The following is a 27,957-nucleotide window of genomic DNA, read 5'->3' on the forward strand; positions in this document are numbered from 1 at the left end:
CTCAGCTGTGGAGCAGGCTGCAAACTAGAGGGTGAGATGAAGGGTGCTGCCCACACTTCCTCTGGGCTTATCTTACCGCATCTTATGAGAGGAGATGGGACGATGTATTATTAGTTCCCAATTAACTGTACTGCTAAGACAAATGTTTGAAAGATTCTGTGCTTCGTTTTGGGAAGCTGGACTTGAAATATTAAGAGTAGGCATTATCAAAGGTTAGATACACTTATGTCAACTTCATGGCAGAGATGAGGTTCATACATTGGACTTCTGGGGGTTGGTCTCATTTATTTAGGGACAAAACATATTATCTATTATACCAAGAGTTCAAGAGCTATCTGCTTTCAAAGGTAAATACATTTGATCAGAAAACTCCCTGCTAAAATTGCAGTTTCTAAGCGGCCCTCCTTTCTTCCTCTGAAGATACTTTTTTTATGTTTACCAGTTTATTATAAAGAATATTACAAAGAATACAGATGGAGAGACACATGAGTTGAGGTATTGGGGAAGGCACACAGAGCCTCCGTCCCCTCCCTGAGTGCTCCACCCTCCAGGAACCTCTGTGTGTTCAGCTTTCTGGAAGCTCTGCAAACCCTGTCCTCTCGGACCTTTATGGAAACTTCATTGGATAGCCATGATTGGCCATCATTTGGAAATGTGATTGGACAAAAAGTGTATGTTCTAACACTAACAGACTTAGGGACACTCAGCAAGGCCTGCCTGCTCAGATTCATCTTAGGTCCCTCTGCAGCATTCTGAAGATGCTTTAAACACTCTAATTTCAGATCCACTAGGATTGTGGCTGTTCTTTAGCTTCCACTTTATGTATTTATCCAGGCTGGGGTATTTTTATCTTCTCCATAAGTAGTTCATCCATAGCAGAACAGGCCGTGTTGCTGATTGTTAATGCTCTTTTTTATTTTCTCTTTAGAGTAACACACATTGAGCCCTGAGTATGCGCCGGGCTCTTTGTAGGCATGGTGACACTTCATTCTTATAACAACTGCATGCAGAAGATGTTGTTATTATTATTCCCAATTTAGATGAAGAAATCAGCTTATGGAGTTCATGGGACTTATTCAAGATCACACAGCACATCAGTGCTGAAAGTAAGATTTGAATGTAGGTCCAGCTTACGCCAAAGTTATGCTTTACAGCAGTGAACCTGGCCTCTACAAACTACAGGTTTCAGAAAATGTACAGCCTCTCAGAACCAAAGGGAAAAAGAGTCTATAAAGATTCTTTCTCTAATAAATGAAGGATCTGAAGTCTTAATAACTCCATGTCAGATTATTAGCATCAATCACAAAGCATGGTAATTTATTTAAGTGGTTGTTCACTGAACAGAGCCAACTATAAACAAGAAATGTGTTCTGCCAAACTAAAGGCTGCCCGGAAATTTGGAGGCATGAGGAGTTAGTCTCACCCTCTTGCGTAAGGAAGAAGTCAATATAGAGTCTAAGTTTTGTTGAAGCAAAGAGTTTTGACAAGCCATTCCATAAGCTGGGTACAACTCTGTCACGTAAGCTCCTTCTCATTCACATTCCCCTCAAGCTCCACTCACTTAGGATACCCAGACTTTCCAAATAATTACCAAATGGGTAGGGTGTTTACCAATTTTTGAAGACTTTCACAAAAGTATCAGCTTAGTAACTACCCTTTCCCCTTAAAATACTACCATCATCACCATACTGAAATATTTAAAGCAAACAAAATAATACTGATATCAAAACTATCAAACAAAACTCAAACACAGTAAGGAGTATGTTTATAAAGTGTGTGTTTCTGGCAACTTTCACCCAACTTTCCTAAGACTTTCCAGCTCAGGCTCTGCTAGGTAGGATGGCAGAGGAGCACCAAGCATCCCTCATCAGACAATGTGGGAGGTGTGACATCAGGTTCCTTAAGTCTCTTTGGAGTCAGACAGCCTGCTGAGACCACAATAAGCATTTGGAAGCCTCCAGCTAGACACCTACACCAGGCTCTTCTGCCTAGGAGTAGGCAGCCCCACAAAATCATGGCCTTAGGCAGTAAGCCCAATTGACATTTGGAAATTGATAACTTTGAAAGTTATGACTTATGACACTTGGACTTGTCAGAACCCCTCAGGCTATGATACAGTATCTTTCACTTTGAAAGGTTTTATTCTCCTCCTGTTGATGGAAAATTATTTATTAAGGTTGAAACAATATTTATTAGCTTAGTAAAAATACGAAATACAATTCTTGACACCTTAAAATGAAGGTGAAAGATGAGAGGAAAGAAAAATGAGAGGGAAAACTAGAGTTCGAAATGACCCTAATTAATTATACACATTCACTCACAGTGCATCAAATATATAAAAAGAAGATTTAAAGTGAAGCTGAGAATTAGTAGAGCAGATGTTGCCCATTTGGGAACCGAATAAAAACAAAACAAGGTTGAGCACGGTGGCTCATGCCTGTAACCTGGGAGGCCAAGGCGGGTGGATCAGCTGAGGTCAGGAGTTTGAGACCAGCCTGGCCAACCTGGTAAAACCCCATCTCTGCTAAAAATATAAAAATTAGCTGGGCATGGTGGTGGGTGCTTACAGTCCCAGCTACTAGGGAGGCTGAGGCAGGAGAATTGCCCGAACCCAGGAGGCAGAGGTTTCAGTGAGCTGAGATCTCACCATTGCGCTCCAGCCTGGGCGACAGAGTGAGACTCAGTCTGAAACAAAACCAAACCAAAAAACCACACAGTGAGGCCAGGCGTGGTGGCTCACACCTATAATCCCAGCACTTTAGGAGGCTGAGGCGGGTGGATCACGAGGTCAAGAGATCGAGACCATCCTGGTCAACATGGTGAAACCCCGTCTCTACTAAATATACAAAAATTAGCTGGGCATGGTGGTACACGCCTGTAGTCCGAGCTACTCAGGAGGCTGAGGCAGGAGAATTGCTTGAACCCAGGAGGCGAAGGTTGCAATGAGCCGAGATCAGGCCATTGCATTCCAGCCTGGGTAACAAGAGTGAAACTCTGTCTCAAAACAAAACAAAACAAAACAAAACAAACAAAAAAACCCACAGAGTGGCACATTATTCTGATATCCTTGAGGAGTGATATGAATTATTATCCAAGGAAGAGAAGCAAATATGGTAATATTTTGGTGCAACTGAGGGCAGCAAGGAGCTGGGTGTGGCTTTACATGGCACTGTATGTAGGTGAGTTTAGTGGCCCCTAACAGATGCCAGCATCCCTCAGCCACTCCAGAACTGAGAACCACACCTTCCATTTGAATTGATTTCACATTGATTACTTTTTCCTCAGCTACATTACAGAATCGCGGGAGCTAATATTATTCCCATTTCATAGGTTCAAAAACTGAGGCATGAGAGGTTAATAAAAACATCAGTGATAACCATGTTAGGACAAACGTGCTCGAGAACCCAGGCCTCCTGTACCCGAGTTTCCCAAGCTTGCCATACAAATTACTGGGAACATAAATGTTCTACTTAAGGCTCACATTGTCCCTTTGTTTTAAAGATTCATTTGCTCTCCCTGTGGAAGTTGTATAGCGGCATGTAATTCATGTGTCAAGTTGTCTTATCCACAGTTTAGGCTGCTTATGATGGAGAAGCAACACTATCTATAGCAAAGGTCGTCTCTGGAAACCCAATAAATGAAGAAAACGCCAAATCACATGCAATCAAGCCCACCCCAAAATTAACCTTTTCTCCTTAAAAACTCCCTTCCCTGCACACTCCCACAAGCACAGGCAGTTCATCAATCTCTTTATGTAAATAGCAGTCAAGAAGCCAGGGAGGAGGTCTGTTTATTATTTTTGATCCTGTTTTGCTTCTGGCAAAATTTCACAAATAGCAGAAGTTGGCAGAACATTGATACTTTTTTCTGACTGACTACTGTTTGCTAGCTACAAATGCAGAGTACAACTGCAACTATTCTGGTCTACAGGCCTCAGCTGTGACTGAGAACAGAATGGTAAAATCTGGAAGAAAAAAATCTCCACCCTAGACTTCTCTTGGAAAATGCGGATCCTTCTTTATTGCACACTTTTCTTGCTCTAGAGGATGGCTGAGTTCCAGATCCATTGTGTCTAGAGAACAACCTAGGTTCCCACCTCACTCCCTGTACCCCCTAGTGTCAGAAAAGGTCCACTATGAAGTCACAAGAGCCCCTGAGCTCTATGGGTCCCATGAGCCCTGGCAAAACTTGGGGGAGAATGGACATTCCACCCCAGCACTTTCTAGGAAGAAGGGCAGCATTTTGAAGGGGTGGGAGTAGGGGGAAAAGGTTGCGGGTAGAAGAATCCGTACTTTCTATGATGCCTATTCCTTAGGTAGGAACCTAGAAACCTTAGGTAGGCTAGGTACCATGCTGGATTCTGCCCTTGGGAATCCTGATGCCTCGGACATTTACTTTTGGATGCAGAGCTCTTGATAAAGAGCAGCCAGCCTTCAAGAGGGGAGTGGGAGTGTAGTTAGTATAGGATGGGCAGGCGGCTTTGCTGCTGGTGGCACAGGGAGGCCCTCCAACAACATGAAGGAAGGGAGAACCAACCAGGTCTATAATGATGGAAAAAAACATAAAACAAACAACAACAACAAAAAAAACTTCTTGGTTCCAAGTAAACACATCTGGCCTATAATTATGAAGATGACAGGGTTGCATAGTCAAGAATAACACGGGCTCCCAGATCGTCCAGACTTGAGTTCAAAGCCCTGTTCCACCTCCCACTTGCTGTGACTTTGGGAAAGTTTATTTAACTCCTGGATAATTTGTTTACTCATCTGCTAGGTCTTACTATGCTTATTTTCCAGATGAGTAAACTCAACTCTCAGGTCTTTATGAAAATTATATAAAATAATAATATAGGCAGTGCTGAAAATAGTTGTTGTTGGTACATCATAGTTGGGTCCTCAACAAAAGTAGCTACAGGTTTAGTAGCCCTTGTCTGAAATGCTTGGCACCAGAAGTGTTTCGGATTTGGGATTTCTAAAAATTTTTGAGTATTTGCATTGTACCAGTTAAGCATCCTCAATCCCCAAATCCGAAATCCAAATATTCCAATGGGCATTCCCTTGGAGTATCATGTCAGTGCTCAAGAAGTTTCAGATTTTGAAGCCTTTCAGACTTTGAATTTTCTGATTGGAGATACTCAATCTGCATAAGTATATTGTTACCACTTTTTACAATGTAAATATTTCAAAAGCTCAATATTGTGGGGAGAAATATAAAAGTCAAATGATCAATCCAGATCCAAATGTTTCATCTAAGTACATCTAAACGTTAATAAACTCTGCTGACAGACAACCTGCCTGCCCATGACAAACCCTGAGTCTTTTCACAGGTGACTCAATGGAAATATTCTCCCGTAGCCAGAGGCGTGGCTCGCGGGGGCTCTGGGTGCAGCTGCACAGACTCAAGCAGCCTGAAGGAAAGGCGACTGACAGTTAATGATCTGAAAAGAATTTGTCTCAACTCAACATCGTTCCTGGCATTATCGAACAAAGCAATAATCCTCACAGAATGGAAGCTACAGTGTCCAGGGCCAGCTCTGCTAAGGTAACCAAAGATAGAGGAGGCAACAGACAGGAGAAACCCATGGAAAACCAACAGAAATATAATTGCTTTGGCAGAAATGCAATTATAAATTGGGAGGTGAGGAAGTAATTTTACTCTAAATGGGGGTTGGAGAGGAGGAAACACTGGACTCTGAAACAATCTTTCTTCTACCGGTTAATGTTTTACAATTGCAGCTGCATGCCGCCAAATTCCCTTATTATAACAAGTCAGTCTCCACTTATTGATAGTGCCCTCTCAGAAAAATGTGTTTTTCCATACAAACAATCTCTGTTCCAAAGGAATGATTCGGGAAAATAAAATCAGAAACGTGTCAAAGTAGGAACACTTGTCTATGAATTTTTCAGTTCTCTGAAAGATTTCAGAGGACAGAGCTTCCTAATACAAGAACTTAATTCCACTGGACACATGTCTTCAAAATGACAACGCAGGTGGAATTGCTCCACAAAGCATCATTCACTACACCGGTGAAGGAATTAATATGCCAATTGCTTTTCAGGGTTTCCAAGATACCGTACGCAGACAGTCAATATTTCATCCTCTAAAACAAGGTTTTTGCAAGGCTCAAGATTAATATGTAAGTTATGATATATAAGACTGTACTAAAGGATGTTGTTATTCTTTCTGGAGGAATTTCTAAATAGAGGGAAACTTAAGAGTATACATATTCCATAAAATAAATACAGCAAAAGAATCCACAACGTTTAATTGTTAAGATGTTAATCCAGTCAACTCTAAGAATAAATTTCAAAAAATTGATAGTGATCAGATTTGTAGGCAGTCTTTCACAGCTGAAGCATTCAATAAATATGAGGAATATTCCTCAATCAAAAAAATGAATTCCTTAGAAAAAATGGGCAATTAAAGTTTCTTAAATAATTTGTGTGTATTAGTACGAGAGTTTAGTTTTTAAGTTGTCAAGTGGGCGTTAGAAGATTTATATTCAGTTTATGGCACTTTTTTTTTCTGTTTCCACAAAGACATGTAAAACTGGAAAGGTTTACAAAATTTACAAAAATCTCAAAATTAACTCAGTTTAGAAAAATGACAAGAATTTGAGAGAGGAATTCAGGTTTTTTAAAGATATATTCTTAGTCTTTCATTCATTTTCTTTCAGCTTGTGATGAATGTTTTCTCAGTATCCTATGCTGAAAACAGGTAGATACTAATATCTATCTTCAAGGCTGTTATGAGTATCGAATAAGACAAAAACATGGAAGCAACCAGCACAATACCTAGTAAGCAGAGGTATATCATAAAAATCAGTCTCCCATATTTTTTGATGTAACAAATAAAATTGAGAAATAAATATTTGATTCATGTAAATTGATTCAAGCTAAATTGCAGCTTCCTAAAATTCATGTGTTAAAGTCCTTGCCCCCAATACCTTAGAATGTGAGTATATTTGAAAATAGGGCCCATAAGAGGTCATTAAGATAAAATTAGGTCATAGGGAAGGGCCCCAATTCAATAAGACTGGTGTCTTTACAAGAGGAAATTAAGACACAGACACATATAGAGGGAAGACCAGGTGAAGGTAACAAGAAGGCCGCTGTCAACAAGCCCAGGAGAGAGGCCTTGGAAGGAACCAGCTCCCCGGGTACCTTGTTCTCAACTTCCAGCCTCCAGGACTGTGAGACATATTTCTGAGATTAAATTAACCAATCTCTGGTACTTTATGACTGCAGCCCCAGCAAACTAAGACAGTTATTAAAAGCATTAGCATGTTTTATAATTTTAAAGTTGTTTTCCATGATAAATGTAGCACTAGCCTTTGTGCAAATTGGCTTTCCAGAACCTCAGTTACAGATTGATCGGTTCACACCTCACGTAATAGAAGAGAAAATGTAGATCTGGAAGACTTCGGTAATTTATGCAAGGTCACCCGAGTCTGGGTTTGGTGGCCTTCCTGCTGCCATCACCGGAGGATCAAAAATAGATATTGGATTGCTTTGAAAAGACAGCTGTTAAATGGATATTTGGGTTCCAAGGAATACAGTTTTAAACCCAAATGTCTCATCTATTACCAATTAATGATGCTTGCCTCAGGCTTCGTTCCCCCACCAAGAACCTCCTAGCTCTTCAGTTTAACGTGAGACACAACCCCTTTCCTCCAGCACTCCTGCCCTCTCAGCTTAGCATTTACTGCCAAGTGATTCCAAGAGCTAGGAACACTTCCTGCCAAGAGCTGTATCTTTCACTGCTGCAAGGTAAAGTTCAACAGGCTTTGCTATTTATCTACAGGATCTGAAGCCTGGCCGACACCCACCATTTCAGGTCAGTTCAGGGCACCTTGAGAGAGAGTTACTGCTATCCATATTGGGGAAGGCAATGGTTTTCATTACAGTTTAAGAAAAAAACCCTCTTTTGTTTCAAATTTTCTGGAAGGCCTTTTTGAGGACACTCAAAAAATGTGGCCTTATGTACGTCTGCCATAGTAAACATGCTACAGAGTGTGTAACTTACTCAAACATCATTTACTCTTCATTTGATGATGCAGTACTTTGAAAGGTCATATGTACATGGATGTTTAATAATTTTTTTGTCTTAAATTGAGCACTTAGTATGTGCCAGGCACTGTGATCTGTGTTTAATTATAGTCTCTTGTTTAATCTTTGCAATAACTCTGAGATAGTTGCTCTTATTAATGCCATTTTACCCACAGGGGAACAAAAGCTAAGAAACATTAAGTAATTCATCCAAGGTCACTCTATGCGCACGATGTAGAGCTAGAGTTCAAATTCAAGTTTACATGACTCCAAAGCCCTCTAAGTGCTCCAAATTATATAAAGTTTGGAGTTTGGGTAGATGGATAGCATCCCTGAGACATTCTTGATTCCACAGAAATCAAGGCTATTTGTAATCACAGGGCTATTTATAAAGGAAAAGAAATCAACAAACTTGTCTTTAAATTCAGCCAACATGTTTCAATTATTTGCTCCTAAGAACGACAGAAGTTTCAACATTCTGCCAACTGAATAACTCCTGGACAATTGGCACAGAAGAAGGCATAAAGCAAATACCCATCTCTCTACACCCTGTGCAACTGTGCCATGAGCTGCTCCAGGCAACCCCAATGGATTGAACACCCTGGTCGGTGATAACACGTAAGAATTCCACTCAGTATTGGGACCGACAGATAATGAACACAGTCAATGGAATTCCTTTTCAGGCTTCTTCAAGATATTCTGCAAGACTGTTTGTCCTTCTTCTTGAGAGATTTTTCCTACTTCTTCTAGGGAGCTAGTGATTAAAAAAAAAAAATAGAAGCAGCTTTATCTGCCTTAGAACTTCCACCTAAAAGTACAGATAGCGGAGTGAAATGCTAATATGAGGATCCAAATTTTCAGGGAAGGAGGTAAGCAGACTTTCCTGTCTGAAAGAAACTAATGGCAAAAATGAAGGTGGTTTGATGACTAAGAACCTGTTAAACATAATGCATGGGTTTAATAAGTCCAGACAGTAGGGGCCTTGCAATGGATTTCACTCCGTATGTTGAGAAATGCATTTAAGGGGAAACGTGTTGTGTCCCTCAAAGCATCTGGAGAAGATTCTTTAATTTTCTCAAATAAGAACTCCAGTCTACTTGAGTGAGAATGGTTGGAATATCATTACTGCAGGATTTGTGAATTGTTCTTATTTCTTATAGTAATTTTAAATATTATACATGATTTCAGGACAGTATAACTCTCAGAAGAAAACGTGATTTTATGACTATATATACTTTTTGTATCCAGTGTGTCACTTGGTGAATATAAATGTATGTGAAATGCTACTGTTCACTCATAGAGACTGAATACTAATCGAAGGTTCCTGCCATCCATATGTATGATTTTCAGAATTAAGCAGGAAGCGGAGAGTTGGAATGCAGGGAGAGAATGCCTACTTCAGCTTGAAATCCTGACATGTAAATTAGGTACTTGGTGACTGCCAAGTTCCTTTCCAATCTCTCTACTCTGTTTCACCCTTGTGTTTTATCCAACTGTTAGAGAGGCAAAGCAACACAAATCATTTGTATTTTAGTCAGCTCTGCCTCTGTCAGACCTTTAAAATTCTCAGGATTCCTACGCTGTGTGTGGAAAATCATTTGACAGTCTAGCCAGACATTGTAAATCTATTTCTATTGATTTTCTTTTGCTAACAGCATTAGCATTTTCTGTAATTTGAAGTTATTTTCCAAGTTCTTCATTTAGATGCCCTTAGATCCTAAGCTTCTAAAATAATTAAAAAAAAAAAAAAAGAATGTAAATGTCTTTTCAAACAGTAGTATATAAATTTTCATGGTACTTGGTCCTGCCCTAGACTGCACCAGTCCAGAATGACCACCACGGTCTTGTGTGACCTCACAGTGTGGTGGTTTGGGCTAGGCAATGTGGTAATTCCCTATGCATTCTGTTGGAGCTTTTGGATATTGTGTGAATTTCTCTCCAGAAGCATCATTCATAATGTGAAATCTAATGTGTATCTCTTTGCCAGTGGAGGAAAAACATCTTAAGAATATATTTGTAGACTTCCTGGGAATTGATAAGTTGCCTCTATAACTAAATCAAGCAGATTTTACTAATTAGAATTATCTACACAATTGTACTTCATTCACTTCTTTCTAGGAGAGCCTTTATATAACCAAAGATATAATTGGACCACGAATTCAGAAATCCTCAGAGCCACCCATCAGTGCCTGAGCTTCAGTGAGTCCATATCTCATGTCACCTATGGCAAAGGAGAATCTGAGACTCCTGAAGAGTTTTCTGCTTCCTTCCTGTGAGGCAGTGACTCCACTTCCCAGCAGTAACGGAATAACTTGAATTAGCTACAGTAATGTTAGACCCAGTTGGACCTCACCCAGGACTTCAACTATATTGTAGTAATACAAAGCCAGAGCTAGAAGGCAATAATTTCTTGCTTCTGGCCCAACAGTACCTAACTTGTAGAGCTTTTTGAGGACTGGTTGTATTCTTGGTGTTATAATGATCGACTCTGCCCATATACCGACTCAGCTTTCTGTTCAACAAATGTACAGGGTCTGCCTGCCCAAGTTAGAATCTTTGCGTAATTGTTAATTTTCACAAAAAGATGGTCATCTTGCCTTTACTCAGTTGACTTTTAAAGTATTTGTGGCTGGCCTTTTTAGAAAACATACAATACTTAATGTTACTCTCCAACACACAACTTCAAAGTATCTACTGCCCAATTGGTGCAAGAATTATATTCAGAGAGAATTATCTGAAGGAAGCACAGGCCACATACGCTCCTAGGCCAGCATTTCCAAAATGTGTCCCCTAGGGAAAGTTGGTTTTGCAATATGTGACTTCCCAGTATCCTGTGAAAAGTGGATGAAATATACCAGTTTAAACAAAGTTATTGTACAAGATTTTCCTGAGCCTTTCATAAGCCTGAATTTCCGAGGGAAAGGGAATGCAGCATTTCCAAAAATGACTTAACCACAGAAACGTTTTCTGCCTTGAATCTCTGTCTAATGGGACTAGTGCTCTGTGAAGCCGACCTATAGAAATTGCCTGTGGATAATCTCTACGCTATTTGTAGATTAAGACAGAATCTGAAGACTGCATACCTGACCTCTTGTTTTTACCCACCCACCCATGCCTAAATATTTTCTACTGGACTATAATTTATTGTGATGCCCCCACTTCCACTGCAGGATGTTATAGGAAATGAGACTCACTACTGAATTCATAGTAAGAATGGTCGAAGGCACCATTCACTGTAGCTTGCAGCGTTCCCTTTATGGGATTTGTGTGAGAAATTCCTCTCATATGTCAAGTTCTTGGGAGAAAATTCTCACAAAGAGCAAGTCCCAGGAAAAGCATGGCTGGTAAGTTTCTACCTTATGAACAGGGAAAATCTTCCCTTGGTTGTGTTTTCCTCTTTGCTTAGATCAGGGAAGCCCAAGCCAAATTTGCAGCCCATTATTGATAATTAGTCAAGGACTTATTGTTTTATATTTCCCATGTAATATATCTTCTTAGTTTTACCTCATTAATTGGCCAGCATTTCTCTTTTCATTGGATTTGTCTTTCTGCAATCTTTAGTTATATATTCTTCTATAAATGACCTTAAATCCTTTAGATAATGAGATGGAATGCAAATTAATATATAGTATCTTTCCCCATACCAAAATCATATTTCAATTGCTCCTAGGGAGACAGAAAATGTTTTTTATATGATCCTTATTTCATTCAAATATCTAGAGTGCAATTCGCGATCAGGTTCTCCTATCTTCTTGGGTCTTCTTGATTTCCTCACCACCCTGTTGTCATTGCTAATGAAACACAGAGAAAGTGTGTATCCTTGTTAATGACCTCTCTCCACTAAAATCTCCATCTATTTATGCCCCTTTATATAAGAGTGTTGCCAAAACCCACTTATCATTTGCTCTCTTTGGAAATCTCTTTTGGGTCATCAATTGATACTGCTAAGACCACTAGTGGTGACTGTTTTTTAATAACTTCCGTTGCTATCTGTGTCCATGATTACTTTGCTAATGAAATGAGGAATTTTGCATTTTAAGAGTTGATGACTGTCCAAAATTTGCTAAGAACTAACACAGTGATGACTGGGGAGAGTGGGAGAGGGAAAGACATTAAAAAAAAAAAAAAAAAAAAACAACCAAAAAACAAATCTTTATTCACTTAAGCTAAAGTTGCAGCATCCAAATTTGGCAACTGCCTGCCTGTATCTGGGATGTGTGAGCTACAAAGCAATGATGTGTAGCCACTGAACCTACAATCTGGTTAAAGTTAAACTGCCTAGTTTTATACGTTTACAAGCATATTGTCCTTTTGTTAATTTCCTCCCAGTACTCATTTCTTGACTTCTTATAGTTTCATTACGTAGTAATTTTTAAAATGTTACTCAAAGTTAGTTAATGCATTTAGCAGATTTTCCTGTAACTTTGGTTAAACAGTATTCTTTCTGTACAGACCTTCCAATCACCAGCACTGAGTAGAAAGAGGCTCTGATTCATGAAATGTGAATTTATGACAGTTGCCACTCTTAAAAAACAACAAATAGAACTTGAGCAATACATGACTGATGCATTCTCAGCCTGCTTCCTGTGTTCCATCTGTCTTTCTGCCAGTGCATTCACCCTCCAGGTTTGAAAGTAGTCGGGTAAGAAAGTACTAAACATAGAGAAAGTGCAATTCCAAAAGAACAAATGATTGTTTAAATTAGGCTTACACTACCCAGTTGCTGGGGGTTTGGGCCATGGGGATGGGCCATGTTCACCACTTAGGTTGGGCAAATTCCCAAGATGCCTTTGGACAGAGTAAGGAGGGGGAATACATCACTCCTGCCCATTTGCATTCCCTGGGGAAATTTTTTAAAGGCAGTATATTCCACTGTAGTTGAATTTAAATCGGGTGCCGTATCTACTTAAAAATAGCCTCAGATAGAATGGCAACCCAAACAAGAGTCTAACTTTCACTACTTTCCCTGGTAGTGAAACTTTCTACATTCTACATTTTGTATCAAGAAAAGAAAGAGGTTGCATTGTGAGGTAAGAGGCACACAACACAAACTTTCTCCAGTTCCTGCCGTCCTTGCTATAGGTCAGGCATTAAGACAACGCCAGTTTACAGGCCTGGACTTTGGAGAAAGAAAGATGTTTACAAGTTTCTGTATAATTATAGTTATACTGACACTTAAATAGTCCACAAGCCTGAGCTTCCTTACATTCCTATGACATTGATAATAAAAGCACTACCCAGATGTCAAGGAAGCATGTCCAGGTATATGCTGAATCACGTAATAAGAAAAATGTAAATAAGCACTGCCTTTGTCTTAAGGTAATACCTGCAATTGCAGAATCTTAGAATTTTAGAGATGATGACTCCAGAGATTCTTTAATCCAACCCCATTATTTAATGGAAGAAGGGGAAAAGGTCTAGAGAAGTTGTGATTTCTCTCAGATCACACAATAAATTAGTGGCAGAGGTAGAACAAAAGCCTAATTTCCACTTTACCATTTCCTTGACAAACTGTAGAACAATTGTAAGCCACTGATATATTCTACATACTAAAGCCGCTCTGTTGCCTTTTTAGGTTCTACTATGTTAGGTTTACGTTCCCCTGCTTTTTACATTCCTGTTCGAAGAGTTTATGACTTAACCACAGAGAGAATTCCAGAACATGAGAAACAGAATAAACTTGAGCAATCATAGTCCATCTACTTCATTTTCTCATCAAAAACCAAAGGTCCAGTGAAGCTCTGGAACTTGACGCTGTAAATGAGTGAGGGAGCATCTACACAGAGCTTCGATCCCTGTCTCCTTATCCTATGTCAGCAGACTTGACTGCAATCTGGATTATGCTGCTTTCTAAGCATTTAAAATAAAATAAAAAGTTTAACAGCGTGATAAATTCTTTCAAAAAGCAAGTAATCACATTTATGTATCTGCTTACATTCGGGTTTTCCAAACAGCACGTGTGTGTGTGTGTGTGTGTGTGTGTGTGTGTGTGTGTACATGTAAACTTTAAACATGGTACATCTGTACCCAATAAATCATAGCCATCAAATAATAACATAGAAATCCAATTCTCCCCTCATACTTATTAAGATGGCTACTAACCATATACAATGGAATAATAAAAAAAAAAAAAAAGGAAATCCTGCCATGTGCTAAAACATGGATGAACCTCAAAGACATTGTACAAGGTGAAATAAGCCAGTCACACAAAGTAAATCACTATGATTTCACTTATATGAGGTACTTAAAGTAGTCAAATTCATGGAGACAGAAAGTTGAATGGTGGGTGCCAGAGACTGAGAGGAGGAGGAATGAGGAATTCTTGTTTAATGGGTATGGAGTTTCAGTTTTGCAAGGTGAAAAGAGCTCTGGAAATGGATGGTGGTGATGGTTGCACATTATGAATTATGAATGTATTTAATACCACTGAACTATCCATTTAAAAATGGCCAAGAGGGCAACAATTAATATAGTATGCATTTTGCCACAACAAAAGAACGAGAAAAAAATCCAATCCACCCCTCCATGGCTTAACATGGTCTTCCTCCACCCCCAGCATCCTCTCTTCTATCCACTCCCAAGTGCCAGTCAGTGAGGGAAATAAGGACCATTCTCTCTCTCTACAACAATTTCCCTATTGATTCAAGCAAGAATGTGGGGTAGGGATTATGGGCAGTATGACTTATGATAAACTTTCACTCTGCAAAACAACACTCTCTTTTAAACATCTCCGCTCTTTTGAACTGGATTTGCAATCCCAGAACTAAAAAAACAGGCTACAGACATGATGCATGTACTTTTTGATGTGTACCCTGAGATGAGCAAGTTTAGATTCATCCTGGGTTTGGGTAATGAATTCTGATCCTATGCATCATCAAAGATTCCTTTATTTCTCCTCCTTGTTTTTCCTCCCCATGAGTGTATCTGCTATTGAATCATGTGCACTCCATTCAATGATTATCTCACTATAATAAGGTCAGTGGGGAGCAACTTATGTGTTTCCACTGTTCCCAAGAACCAAGAGAAATTATAAGTAATGATGCCTCAAATCAAATTAACATAATGCTAGATTTTCAAGATCTAAAGCAGAGTAATGCAAACAATATTAGTGATGTGGCTGTCACTTCAAGATACTACCCTGTAAACTACAGAAAACAATGCTGTCATTAATTTTATTTGCACATGATTAATGGAATGATTAAAAGCTGTTGGTGCCAGGGCACAGTGGCTCACACTTGTAGTCCCAGCACTTTGGGAGGCTGAGGTGGGAGGATCACTTGGGCCCAGGAGTTTGAGACCAGCCTGAGCAATATAGTGAGACCCTGTCTCTAGAAAACATTAAAAAATTAGCCAGGCAAGGTGACACACGCCTGTAGTCTCAGCTACTCAGGAGGCTGAGGTGGGAGGATCACTTGTGCCCAGGAGGTCAAGGCAGCAGTGAATTATAAAATTATAAATTATATAATTTATAATTATATTATAATGGTCTTCATTATAATAATAATGAGTGACCAATTCTGATCCTATAATATGGTGCAATACTGTATCCCGAGTAGCAAATCTAAGAGTCTCTAGTATATTATGTAATACAAAGCTCAACCATATGTTCAGTACTTTAGCACTTATTATAAAAACTAAAAAATAGTCTCATATATTGCAGAGCATGGACTGTCAAGCTGTATTCAAGTACCAGTTCCTACTGTGTGACTTTGGACAAGCTACTTGAACCCTTTGTGCATCTGTTTTCTCATCTGTAAAATGGATATAATAAAAAAAGTAAGTATATGATTTTGGTATGCTGTAACTGTTTAATCCACATTCTCTGCTATTACAGTAAACCATCTAATACAGTAAACTCAATAAAATTGTTTTGCATTGCTTTCTCATTGTCTTACTAAAGAGTTGCATAATGTTAACAGATAATGATTTCTGAATCACCACATTGTTGAAAATCTTTATTGCTTCCCTGTGATCTTAACAGTCATTTTTAAGTGTTAGGTATTCATTGACTGCAAACACTCCACAGCCCAGTATAAAAAGGAGGGAATCCTCAAATTTTCTAATTAGACAAAAATGAAACATAAACTGAGGGCACCCGTATGTCTCAAGTTACTAGTAACACAGGATGACAAGTTATTTTACTAACAGCTTTGTTTTCTTTTTGTTTTTGAGACAGGATCTTACTCTCACCCAGGCTGGAATGCAGTGGTGTGATCTAAGTGCATGTGTTCACAACTTCAAATCCCGGATGGAAAAATAACCCTCATTCCAAAAGGACATAAATAATATTTAAATAAAATCAATTATTGAAAATACATCTAAGGAGGTTTGCAAAGTAATTTCAGCTAGTTCTATGCAATATTTCTTTTCTTTTTTTTTTCCATCCTTTCACTCCCTTTTCCTCCCATCCTCAACCCTCAGGTAGGCCCCAGTGTCTGTTTGTGGTTCCTTTCTTTTCTTTTTTTTTTTTTTTTGAGACAGAGTCTCACTCTGTCATCCAGGCTGAAGTGCAGTGGTGTGATCTTGGCTCACTGCAACTCCCGCCTTCTGGGTTCAGATGATTCTCCTACCTCAGCCTCCCGAGTAGCTGGGATTACAGGCATGTGCCACCACACCTGGCTAATTTTGTATTTTTAGTACAGATGGAGTTTTCCCATGTTGGCCAGGCTGGTCTTGAACTCCCGACCTCAGGTGATATGCCCCTATCGGCCTCCCAAAGTGTTGGGATTGCAGGCATGAGCCACCACGCCTGGCCTCTATGCAATATTTCTAATATGATATGCAAGCTGAGGAACATTTATATATTGTAGATGACAGAGCATTATTAAGCCCCAGTGTTCATAAAGATGATGGCATTTGGAAAAGCACCATCGCCAGAAATTTCTAAAAGCAAAGTGGAGATGGTTTTTATTCTAAGCCTAAAGTATTTTTAAATCAAGCCACAGGGAAATAATTACTTTTGTTTCTATTCAATCAAGACCTGCACACAGGGTTTATGGAATGACATAATATCCTTCCTGAAATCAGACCAGCATGTAGGACCAGCATCCTTCACACATAACTAGTTCCTGAGCCTTTACAAACAAATCCTAATTTCCAAGGAAACAATCTCATCAAATGCTGCTCACTAGAATACATATTGTTCTTTTTGGAAACATTACAATAAGATTTTCATGATTACAAACCCCAACTTCCTCTCTAATATTCAATATAATCTTAAACTCATTTATTTAAATGGAAACTATTTTTATAATGGCTGTAGAAATTCCTGGGTAAGTTATGTAGCACCGATATAATAATTTCTTTTATTTTAGTCTGGGGGGGTGGTGATCATTAACGGACTGTAGACATGTGTGTTAGGAACCTCTTAGGAATGTTCATCTTTCTACTTTCTCCTGATATACCGTATAAGGATCAGGTTTTAAATTTTTTTTTTTCTTGGAGACCGGTAAATTTTAGTAATGTCTAGACTTCCAGGCTGGTATTTTGGGGGGGCTGAGAATAAAAAGAAAATCAAGCAGCTTATAACCAATATTCTCTTCTCTTTGCCTTAGGAAGTTGGAGTTTTGCATGCAGGTCATAGGATTTGTTTTGAGATAAACAAACACCTTAATTCTTTACCAGAAAAACAATATCAACACATCTGTGGCAACTGCTGACATAAACGTACAAACAGGAAGAGAATGCGATTCTAGTGCTTAGTCTGGTGGCCTTCGGAACAGAATTCTTACTTTCCTCCTCTTCACTAAGGATGTTCCAAATACTCCCGACAGGGTGGACATTAGTCCCCTGCCCCCTCCCTAAGGAAATAAACAAGTGTCCACATTCTAAATGTGACGGAGTGTGAGGAAATTGCAGAAAAGCTCCTAAGATACACACTGAGTAACCATTCTCATCTGTTCTGTAGACACATGTAAGTTTTGGAATTTATGATTCACTCTCCCACCGTGAAGTTTTCTGTGCACTTTATGTTGAGCTATGTGGCAGCTGAGGGCTGTCCCTGTTTGTGAAAACTGCAGCCTAAAGTTATTTTTCAAAGTTATGGGTAGTGTGGCATAGAAATCCATATGTTATAAAGTGAAAACAATAATTTAAAAAAAAAAAACTGGGTTAGCATGAAACAGAGCCAACAGAAATCAGAATGAGCAACAACAGCCTTCCACTGTCGGCCACTCACCTTGTTGGATTTTAGTCACTAGCTGATGGCGTGCTAGAATCCGGCTCATCCTGTAAGGAGAGCGTCTCGTAGTCTGATCAAATCGCAAGTACATCTCCTGGCCCTCAGGTGTCATGGAATTTAGGTAGTAGCAGCCTGAGGCTGGGGTCCTGGGCACCTGACTGAACATCTCGGCAGATTTCCTGTTGCCACCTCAGTCTGCCTGTGGCTGTTTCCGTCTGTCTCCAGTCTCAGTCAAAGAGCAAGGCACCCAGCCCAGGACAGCTCAACAGACCCAGCGATTTTTAAAAAGAAAAAGGAGTGCCAAAGCCACAACTCAGAATTCCAACCCCCCGCCCTCATGTGATCACGGGAGCCAATGAGAGGAGGAGAGGAAAATAGGAACTTTCGCAGTCAGCCCGAAGCCCGGACCAGGGGCAGTTCCAGCCGCCAGGATCCCCCACACAATGCTGAAAGCAAAATACACGAATTTGACGTGCCTCAGAGCTGACGAAGCACCCAAAAGCAGCCCTCACTAAAAGAGTTAAAAGAAAAAGAGAGGGAACGGCAAAGACAGTAGGAGACAAACAAGTCCACGGGCAGGAAACTTTTCAGGCTGTCAAAGTTAAAGTGCCTTCGCTTTCTACAAGGCAGCTGCAGCCAGGTGAAAGATGGACCTGATAAATCTCTTTAAAAAAAATACTTCAAACAAGCATCAACAGCTGAGTGTAAACTACCAGCCTTCATTATTTTTCTAGTGAAAAACTAACTTATAAACTTCAAGGGCTTTAACACCAGGAGTAAATACAGCACAGACTCCTGACCCTCACGTGTTGGAAATTGGAGGGCTCTTACAGATAAGACACAGAGGCAAAGCACACACGTGGTACTTATTAAGCATCTGTTCCTCTTTGATTTCTCTACTTCTCCAATTTTTAATCACCTAGAGGCAAAATACTTAGAAAGTGCCTATCACATTTAAGACATTGAATCATTAAAGACAAGAATCATTGCAGAAGTTGCAAAGATATCAAAGACACTGTCACCAACCTGCTAAGGATCCATTGAGAAATTATACAAAAGCTCCTAACATGAGGCCACATAGGTATCTCAAAAAGGACTCAAACACAATGCCAGGTGAGCAATATTATTTTTGACTGGGTGATGATGGAGAAAGAGACATTTGGATAGGCTTTTTTAAAAGGGGGGGGAGGAATTCTGATAAGCAGAAGCTGGGGAGGGCTTTGCAAGAGGCTCTAGGTGCCTATGTATGCGGACCCCGAACCAGAGTGTGTGTTTAAGCAAACTGCTAGTAATTCCATTTGGCTATATCTGAGTATATATATATATATATATATATATATATATATATATATGGGAGTCATTATAATTTTTCCCTGTTTTTCTTCTTTAATATTGTTAGATATGAAGAGAAGAAGTCCATAGAAAACATGTTATCAAATTCGGAGCCTGGAGCTGAATGAATAAGATTCTTATATAAAAAAGTATAGGACTAAGTTGCTTCTACATTTAGTTGACTCAAACTGAAACATAGCCTGGCTGAGCATTTATAGTCTAATAATGAGAAATTATTTCTAAATTATTTCCAAATTAAAAGTTTAACAGGACTTAAACTGGGGCTTCAATTCTTCTTACTCTGGCTCTCCGAGGCCCGTCAGCCTTAATAACTTTCCCTGAGGGAATTGTTGCTAGCCGGATTCTGAGAAGCAGCTCGTCTTGTGTAACCATCCCACTATGTAAATAAACAAGTTAAGAAAGATCTCTGGGGCACAGCATGTGACAATTGACTACTATCTCACAGTAGTTGATAATCCTCAGCCTCTTTGGATGGTTATACAAGAGTCAGCATGTCTTTGTTTGCAGGTTGGCTTCATAGCAGAAATGGAAAGGAGATCTACTGGGTCATATTGTGCACCTTCCATTCTTATTTGGGATTTGAGCAGCAGGTTTTTCTGTTTCATAGCATCCTTTGTGGAAGGTGAAAGGGATCTGAGACCTAAAGAATGGCTCAGCAGAAGCGTGGATGTGAATGGAGAAAGGCTGAGAAAGATACTGCAAAGTTGTTGCCTGGAAGGTTCATGAGCCCAGCTCAGTCCCCACTGGTGGCCATGTGACTGAGGTGCTTGTACCAGCTGCTTTGTGCACATGCTTTCGGCTTGACAGTCCAACATTGGGAACATCCGTGTTGTAACTTTTTGTTCAAGCCAGACACTTGGTAGTTAGCACTTTTTTACTGAGAGAGAATGGAAGGAAGGTAGAGAGAGAAACGGAGTGCAGCGTGAGATTTGGGATCATTGAACATGCTCTGGGAAACCAAGTAAAGGTGAGGAAAAGGTAAGAAAAAATACATAGCTTTTTATAGCTTTGGATAGCACTTAAAGCTCACGCCTGTAATCTCAGCACTTTGGGAAGACGAGGCAGATGGATCACAAGGTCAGGAGTTCAAGACCAGCCTGGCCAAGATGGCGAAAACTTGTCTCTACTAAAAATACAAAAATTAGCCAGGCATGGAGGCAGGCACCTGTAATCCCAGCTACTCAGGAGGCTAAGACAAAGATTGCTTGAACCTGGGAGGCAGAGGTTGCAGTGAGCCGAGATCACGCCACTGCACTCCAGCCTGGGCGACATTGTGAGACTCCATCTCAAATAAATAAATAAATAAATAAATAAATAAATAAATAAATAAAAGATCAGCCATTCCCAATACCAACTTGCATTTCATTGCTGACATGGCTGCATTCTATCATAAAGGCAAGTGGAATGATTTTTCCTGAGAAGGACTGCAGTGTGTCGAGGCCAGGTTACTAGAAAAAACAGTAACAACAATAAAACTTATATTGTCTCCTTTTTGCATAGTAACGAATGTGTTGAAAGTTCTAGGGTGTCTTGTTCTGAAAACATCAAGATCATAAGTTTGTATTTATGACTATATGTAATAGTTAATAAAAAAAATTTTGGCAGTGAAGAGCGATAACTGAACTTATTATTATTTTTTTAAAATACGGTGGTGCCTCACTCTGTCACCCAGGCTGGATTGCAGTGACGCAATCAGAGTTCACTGTAATCTCCAGCTCCTGGGCTCAAGTGATTCTCTTTCCTCAGTCTCCCAAGTAGTTGGGACTCCAGGTGCACATCATCACACCTGGCCAATTTAAAAAAGATTTGTAGAGATGGGGTCTTGCTTTGCTTCCTCAGCTGATGGCAAACTCCTGGTTTCTAGTGATCCTCCTGCCTTAGCCTCCCAGTCTGGTGGGACTACAGGCATGACCCATCGCACCTGGCCCTACAATTTTTTTAAAAAAGGAATTTTTATTCCCTAATTAAAAAAAAAAAAAGCCAACTTAGAATAAAGCCTTGTTTTTTCAAAAAAATCAGCCAGTATTTTAATAAGGGGATCTAGGAAGGATCACATATCAACAATTTGGTCTTCTGTATGCATATACAGGGCCCCTAAAGTTTTATTTCATGGTTCAAGTACTATCTGTAAATTCATGCACCTGCTCACCATGTTTCCGTCATTTTGTATTTCCAAAGAATTATATTTAAAGCAAATAGGTAACATTGTTTTCTCATTAGCATGTCATTAGTACCTTGTTTTATGCTAATGTATTGCTATTGCTATGAAACCTGTACTTTTTAAATGAATTCTTTTTTGCAATCAGTTAGTCCCAGTGTCAGAAGAATTACCACTGGGGTAGACAGTGCTGTTGTATTTGCATCAAGAAATGGCTAGTTCTCTCTCTGGCTTGTCCATTACATGCAACTGAGAGAGATGGTCCTCTTCTCCAGTGAGTGCATGAGGTCCTGTGGAATCAAAGAGGAAGACAGTGCCCAAATCGCAAGCATCTTCCAAGACTGACACCATATCTCTCCCTCTCTAGTGCCTTTAAAAATGATAAAAACAGATGGCACTTGTGTTCAGTTTTCACCTCCTTTTCTTCCTCCTAATTTGGTCATCAATTGTGATCGCCACTCAGACTATTTCAGAATGAGATAAACAGATGATTACTGGGAACCAAAGACAGCAAAAGACAAGGGACAGGAAAAAGGAGAGAGGGAGACAGCATTGAGCTCCTACTCTGTGCCGGACCTGAAGCCTTCATGGCTTCACATTTTATGTTTTTTTTTTACATTAATCTCCACAGCTATCCCTGGAGGTATCTGATTGGATGGAAAGGAGGCTAAGGCAGAAGTCACACAGCAAGTGCAGAGCCTCTGTGCATCTCCCAGCTGATGCTGTTTTCACTCTTTCCATTATTACACAGGAGACGGGGAAGGAAAACCATGGGACTGAAAAGGCACTGCGGAAACTGGAAAGGGAGAGCGTTTTGGAAAAAGAGCCTGAAAATCATCCTAATCCTATTTAACTGCCTGTGATACTGGAACGTCTACATGGAAATACGGGTATGGGGTGGCTAAAATCCGGTAGTGATTGAGATCTGGTGACTTCAAGTAAGAAGTATAGAGACCAGAGCCCTTAATCAAACAACAGGAGCCATAAGCCCTCTTAGGAGTAACCCATAGGTGAGGACTAGAGACTCGCCCCACCCCCCAACCCTCAAACGAATAAGCAGCTCAGCTTGACCCTCTTTGCCAATCCTTTCCAAGGTAGTTTGTTTATACTCTGCATTCTGTCCGTCCTAAAGGCTAACGCTGCCTATGTCTTGAGTTTCTCATGGCATTCACTCTCAATGCAAACATGCCAAATACAGTCAAAACTCTGAAATTTGACCTCTAAGCAAAACTTTTGGTATTTTGAATTTTCAAGTCTTTTGATAGATGATCCCAGATTAACGCTCAATGGAATCTTGTATACACAGGGCAGAAAGCTAAGGAGTGCTTTTACAGAAGCCAGGAATGGCTCACTGTCTGCTGCCCTTTCTGCTCCTTCACACACATTCCAGCCTCCTCGTCAGTCTGCTCAGAGGGAGCCAAGGTAGTTCTGCCAAGTGGGAAAATGTTTGAGATACAAGTGGCAGGCGGAAAAATGCAGGGCTGATTTGGAAGTCTGCTTTCGAAATTACGTGAAACCAAAGCTTGTGAGTTGATGTCAAAGCCTTCCTGTGGGCTCCGAAGGCCAGCGTTTGAAGATCTTCACCAATTGATTTGTTACGTGTGTGCCCAACTCTGTGCCAGTTAGCCTTCCCCATCTGCATGCACCCCATGTCCCTGGCCCAGTGCAGACAAGCCAGTGATACTAACACTGGCAGCCGTGGCCAGGATTCCATGAAAGGGCATGGCCCAGATTGGCTTCCCCAGCTCCAGACCATGGCTCTCATCTGGAGTCTAGATCCTGCCACAAACACTTGTGGGTGGTAATAGATTTCCCTTACTTTGTCTCTCAGCCCTCCCTACTGTCTGGTGAATTCCCATCTAAGGGCCTCCAGGAGCATGTGCTCTCCCCCTATACCATTCCCTGGAGATACAACCATCAGCTCCAGCCCAATGAAAGCAACCTGGTCTGTCCTGTCCTGGGACCATGACTACATCCACCCACTCCAGCCAAACCAGAATTCTTTCACTTTTCTCAGTTGTTTCACAGATCTGGAATTGTGTGATTCCCTTCTCTTCCACCCATGAGGCTCAGTTAAAAACTATTGCCTCCAGAAACACTTTCATGACTAACACAAAGCTCTTTAGTCTTACCAGTCGTGTTAATACCTGTAAACCATCGTTACGTGGCACATTAATGAGACTGGCTTGTTACATGTTCATATGGAATCTATTTGTTCATTGCAACTACTACAGGCATAAAGTTTTGACATCTTGGATTTAGAAGGAATATTAAACATTTTCTAATCCAACCACTCAACTACTTCACCCATCTCTACTCAACTGCAGTAGCTAATTCTCTACTTGCATATACAGAGTGTACTGTTTCACAGAGGACCCCAAAATGTTGAAGAACGTTCTTCCTTTTAATTTACATCCACTAGCTCTGATTCTGCCATTTGGAATCAGACAGGACAAATCTATGCTTTCTTCCACAAGACTGTCTTTTAGTTGTTTGTCAAAAGCGCTTATAAGAATATTTTTGTGTAGGCTCACATTGTTTTCCATCAAACCACATGACTTTCAGCCATTCAGCCAGACGACTGCTCTCTTTCAGATCTGCTTCAGTCTGTCAGTATCCCTTTAAAAATATGCTGGCATCTACTCTAAGCTTAGAGCTCTAGACTTGGCCAAGCGCAATAGTTTATGGTACATTGTGTGCGTATTTCCTGCATTCAGGGCATTGTACTTTTGCTGCTGCAGTCTGAGATTAGGGGAGGCTTTATTTTTTATAATCTATATTTACTCATTCATACATTTAACACTGAATGCCTGAAAAGCGGTGCAATAAGTAGAGTAGATACAAAGGTGAGTACGATGTGGTCCCTGCTCTCAAGGGACTGTCTGCCAGGGAAGACAGAAAAGAAACTTACCACTATATTCCATGTTAAGTGAAGTGTGGGAGGCTAGAAGCTATCTCTATTACCTCATGCTGTTTTATATATGACTTAAATGTCTTAGAGCATATATAAGCTCATATATTAGACCATATATATCTAAGTGCATAAATCGCTGGCTGTTATTTTTGTATTTTCATAAAATCTGCTGTTAGGTGAGTGTTCTCTATTCTTTTGAACTTAAGAACAGGTCTTTAAATTTATTGCAGTAGTTGAGATATGTTCCATTCCTGACTTTCCCCTCCAGCTATTTATTTTTGCCTTGTTAAGCAATCCCCCACCCCAATAAAATAAACAACTAACTGAATTTGGGTGAAAGGTAAAGTAAGGGCAGGAAAATAATAAAGCCAGGGGTAAAATCCATTCACAGATAGGCAGGCATGAAGTCTTGCACATTTGCTCGAAGTCAGTGAGAATATGGCTTAAGATGCCTCTTTGACAAAGCAAAATGGAAACAAAACCAATTACAAAATTCAACATGTCCATAAGATGAAAAACAAAACAGTGATCAAGATAAATAAGATCACCAGGTATGGTGACCCCAGGGAAGATTTTCCCAGGTCCTCATAAGGAATCAGCATGCCTGTAATTCCAGCACTTTGGGAGGCCAAGGTGGGTGGATTAACTGAGCTTAGGAGTTCGAGACCAGCCTGGGCAACATGAAAAAACCTATCTCTAAAAAAAAAAAAAAAAAAAAAAATTGGAAGAGTTAGCCAGGCATGGTTGTGAGAGCCTATAGTCCCCTCTACTCGAAAGGCTAAGGTAGAAGAATCACTTGAGCCTGGGAAGTCAAGGCTGCAGTAAGCCATGAGTGTGCCACTGCATTCCAGCCTGGGCAACAGAGCAAGACCCTGTTTCAAAAAAAAAAAAAAAAAAATCAGCACCCTTAAAAATATTGGATATGGTGCTAAATTTAGTTCACGGTTTCTTAACCATATCCTTCAATGTCAACAATAATATAACAAGCATTATTTAGGAAAAGTAATTTCTGTGAGGGTCTTTGAAAACCATGGTTCAAGTATGCTATTGTCTGTGATCTTTTAACCAGATCTCAGACCATATCAACACTTTCTGGCTTAAAATACTCTAGAGTTTTCCATTGCACCAAGAACGAAAATTAAACTCCTTACTTGGCCCACTGGGTCCTGCACAATCCAGTCCCTGCCAACTCCATCAATTCTAGCTCCCAGCTAGCCTCCTCCACACTGCTGCCTCAGTTGCCTTTCTGCACATGTTACTCCCAAGCTGCAATGTTGCATGGAGCCTTCCCATGGCTGGCTGTTTCTCAGCTTCCAAGTATCGGCTTAACTGATATATCCTCATGCAAGCCATCCCTGTTGACTTCCTCTAAGTGAAGGCAGTATCCCCTTTGTGGTTCCTATGGCCCCTCTCCCAATTTATAATTCCATGTGTATTTGCTCATGGACCTGTGTGTTGTGCATTTTTCCCAGCAGACTGCTTTGGGTGGACTATGTCTATTTCATTCACATTCTATATTTGATGCCTATAGTAAGGCCTGGCACAGAGCAGTACATCAGTAATGATTGGTTGAACAAATGATTGAATAAATAATTGAATAAATGATGATATGAATTTCACCAAAGACAAAATTTAGAAATGTCTAGAGAAACAGATGTATATTTTTTTAGGCAATCATTACAAGTATTGTTCTTGTTGCTGATGATACAGCTTGGATTGAATAAGGATTGGACAGCAGATAATTCTAGGTTTTATTCTCTGGGAAGAGCCTTAAATACTGTGATACTGAGTGTCAACTTGATTGGATTGAAGGATACAAAGTATTGATCCTGGTGTGTCTGCAAGGGTGTTGCCAAAGGAGATTAATGTTTCAGTCAGTGGGCTGGGAAAGGCAGACCCACACTGTGTCTTATGGTTCAGACCTGTTTAAACAGACCAGGTATAACACAGATAGTCAGGCATGTTTACCTTCCCCTTAGAGGCCTCACCAAGATGATTCAACACTAATCAATCACAGGAGAATATTTACTGAGCACCAAAAATGTATTTGCTGCATAGAAAGACAGAACATATCAAAAGCTACTCACAGTCGTCAATGACCTTAAAACCGCCTCTTTCCTTCCCTGACTTCGGGAGTCTCAAGGGCTGTCCTTGGCCTTGGCTTGTTTCTTAATATGGCTTGCCTTGGAAAATCCAGTCCCAGCACTCCGTTAATCGGCCAGTGCATTGTTCTACGTGAAAATGTAAGACAAAAATGGTGTGCTATATACTGTGATTATAATGTTTTTAAGATAAGAAAAAAGCATAGTAAAAAATAGTTTAGAAGAAACTGCACTAAAAAGATAATCATGACCATTTTTAGGATGGTGAAATGATGGGTGATATATCTTAAATTTCCATTTGTTAAATATTCTGTTGTATGACTAGGGGACCAAGCCTAACCAATGATTTATGATGGGGTATGGAGAAGGAACCTCAGTCTTAGCTTATTTCCAGTTGCCTCTGTGTATCGCAGATGGAAGAGACAAGAAAAATCTGCACAATAATAGATACGGTCTTACATGGTTTGAACACCCCAGTGTCTAATACAGTTATGCAAAACTCCAGTGTTCAAAATAAATTCATCTAAGAAAGAGAAAGCAAAGTCTATTGGTTCCTCTTTCAAAATGCCTCTTACATCCATTCCTTATTGCATGATGTGTCCAGGACACACGTACTGCCCTCCTGCTTGGAGCACTCAGACGATTTGACTTGTGTCTCTGTGTCTAGTCTGGCCCCATACCATCTACACTTTTTGTTTGTTTGTTTTTGGTTTTTTGAGACAGAGTCTCACTCTCACTCAGGCTGGAGTGCAGTGGCGCAATCTCGGCTCACTGTAACCTCTGCCTCCCAGGTTCAAGCGATTCTCCTGCCTCAGTTTCCTGAGTAGTGGGGACTACAGGTGTGTGCCACCACACTCGGCTAATTTTTTTTTAGTACAGATGGGGTTTCACCATATTGGTCAGGCTCATCTAGAACCCCTGACCTCAAATGATCTGTCTGCCTCGGCCTACGAGTGCCAGGATTACAGGTGTGAGTCACTGTGCCTAAGCCCCATCTATTCTTAATGCCACAGAATATTCAGCTTCTCAGGAGACGACGATCATCATACTACCCTCCTGCCACAGAACATCAAATAACGCACCACCTTTATCACTTACTATGTAAGTCATTTCGCTTCATAGGGGCTCTCTTTCTGTATCTAAAAAAAAAGGTTTATAAGTATATGTGCATATACACATACATAGGCACACATACACACACA

At 40.2% G+C, this 27,957-nt stretch overlaps 1 protein-coding gene across 5 annotated transcripts in view; it reads right to left on the reverse strand.

Moving 5' to 3' along the window:
* STARD13 (StAR related lipid transfer domain containing 13) overlaps positions 1-27,957 on the reverse strand; it is a 251,605-nt gene that overhangs the window by 168,212 nt on the left and 55,436 nt on the right. For 2 of the 5 annotated variants that reach the window (XM_017538039.2, XM_017538036.2), the window contains exon 1: positions 18,226-18,902. The exons of 2 other annotated variants lie outside the window; for them this stretch is intronic. In XM_017538039.2, coding sequence (XP_017393528.1) covers positions 18,226-18,394 — 169 coding nt within the window. In that variant the 5' untranslated portion in view covers positions 18,395-18,902. Of the gene's footprint in view, positions 1-18,225; positions 18,907-27,957 lie in introns of those variants that run through there. One more of the 5 variants, XM_037741812.1, reaches the window with a different exon arrangement.

This window comes from Cebus imitator, unplaced genomic scaffold (genome assembly GCF_001604975.1).
Source record: "Cebus imitator isolate Cc_AM_T3 unplaced genomic scaffold, Cebus_imitator-1.0 Scaffold108, whole genome shotgun sequence".
NCBI lineage: Eukaryota > Metazoa > Chordata > Mammalia > Primates > Cebidae > Cebus > Cebus imitator.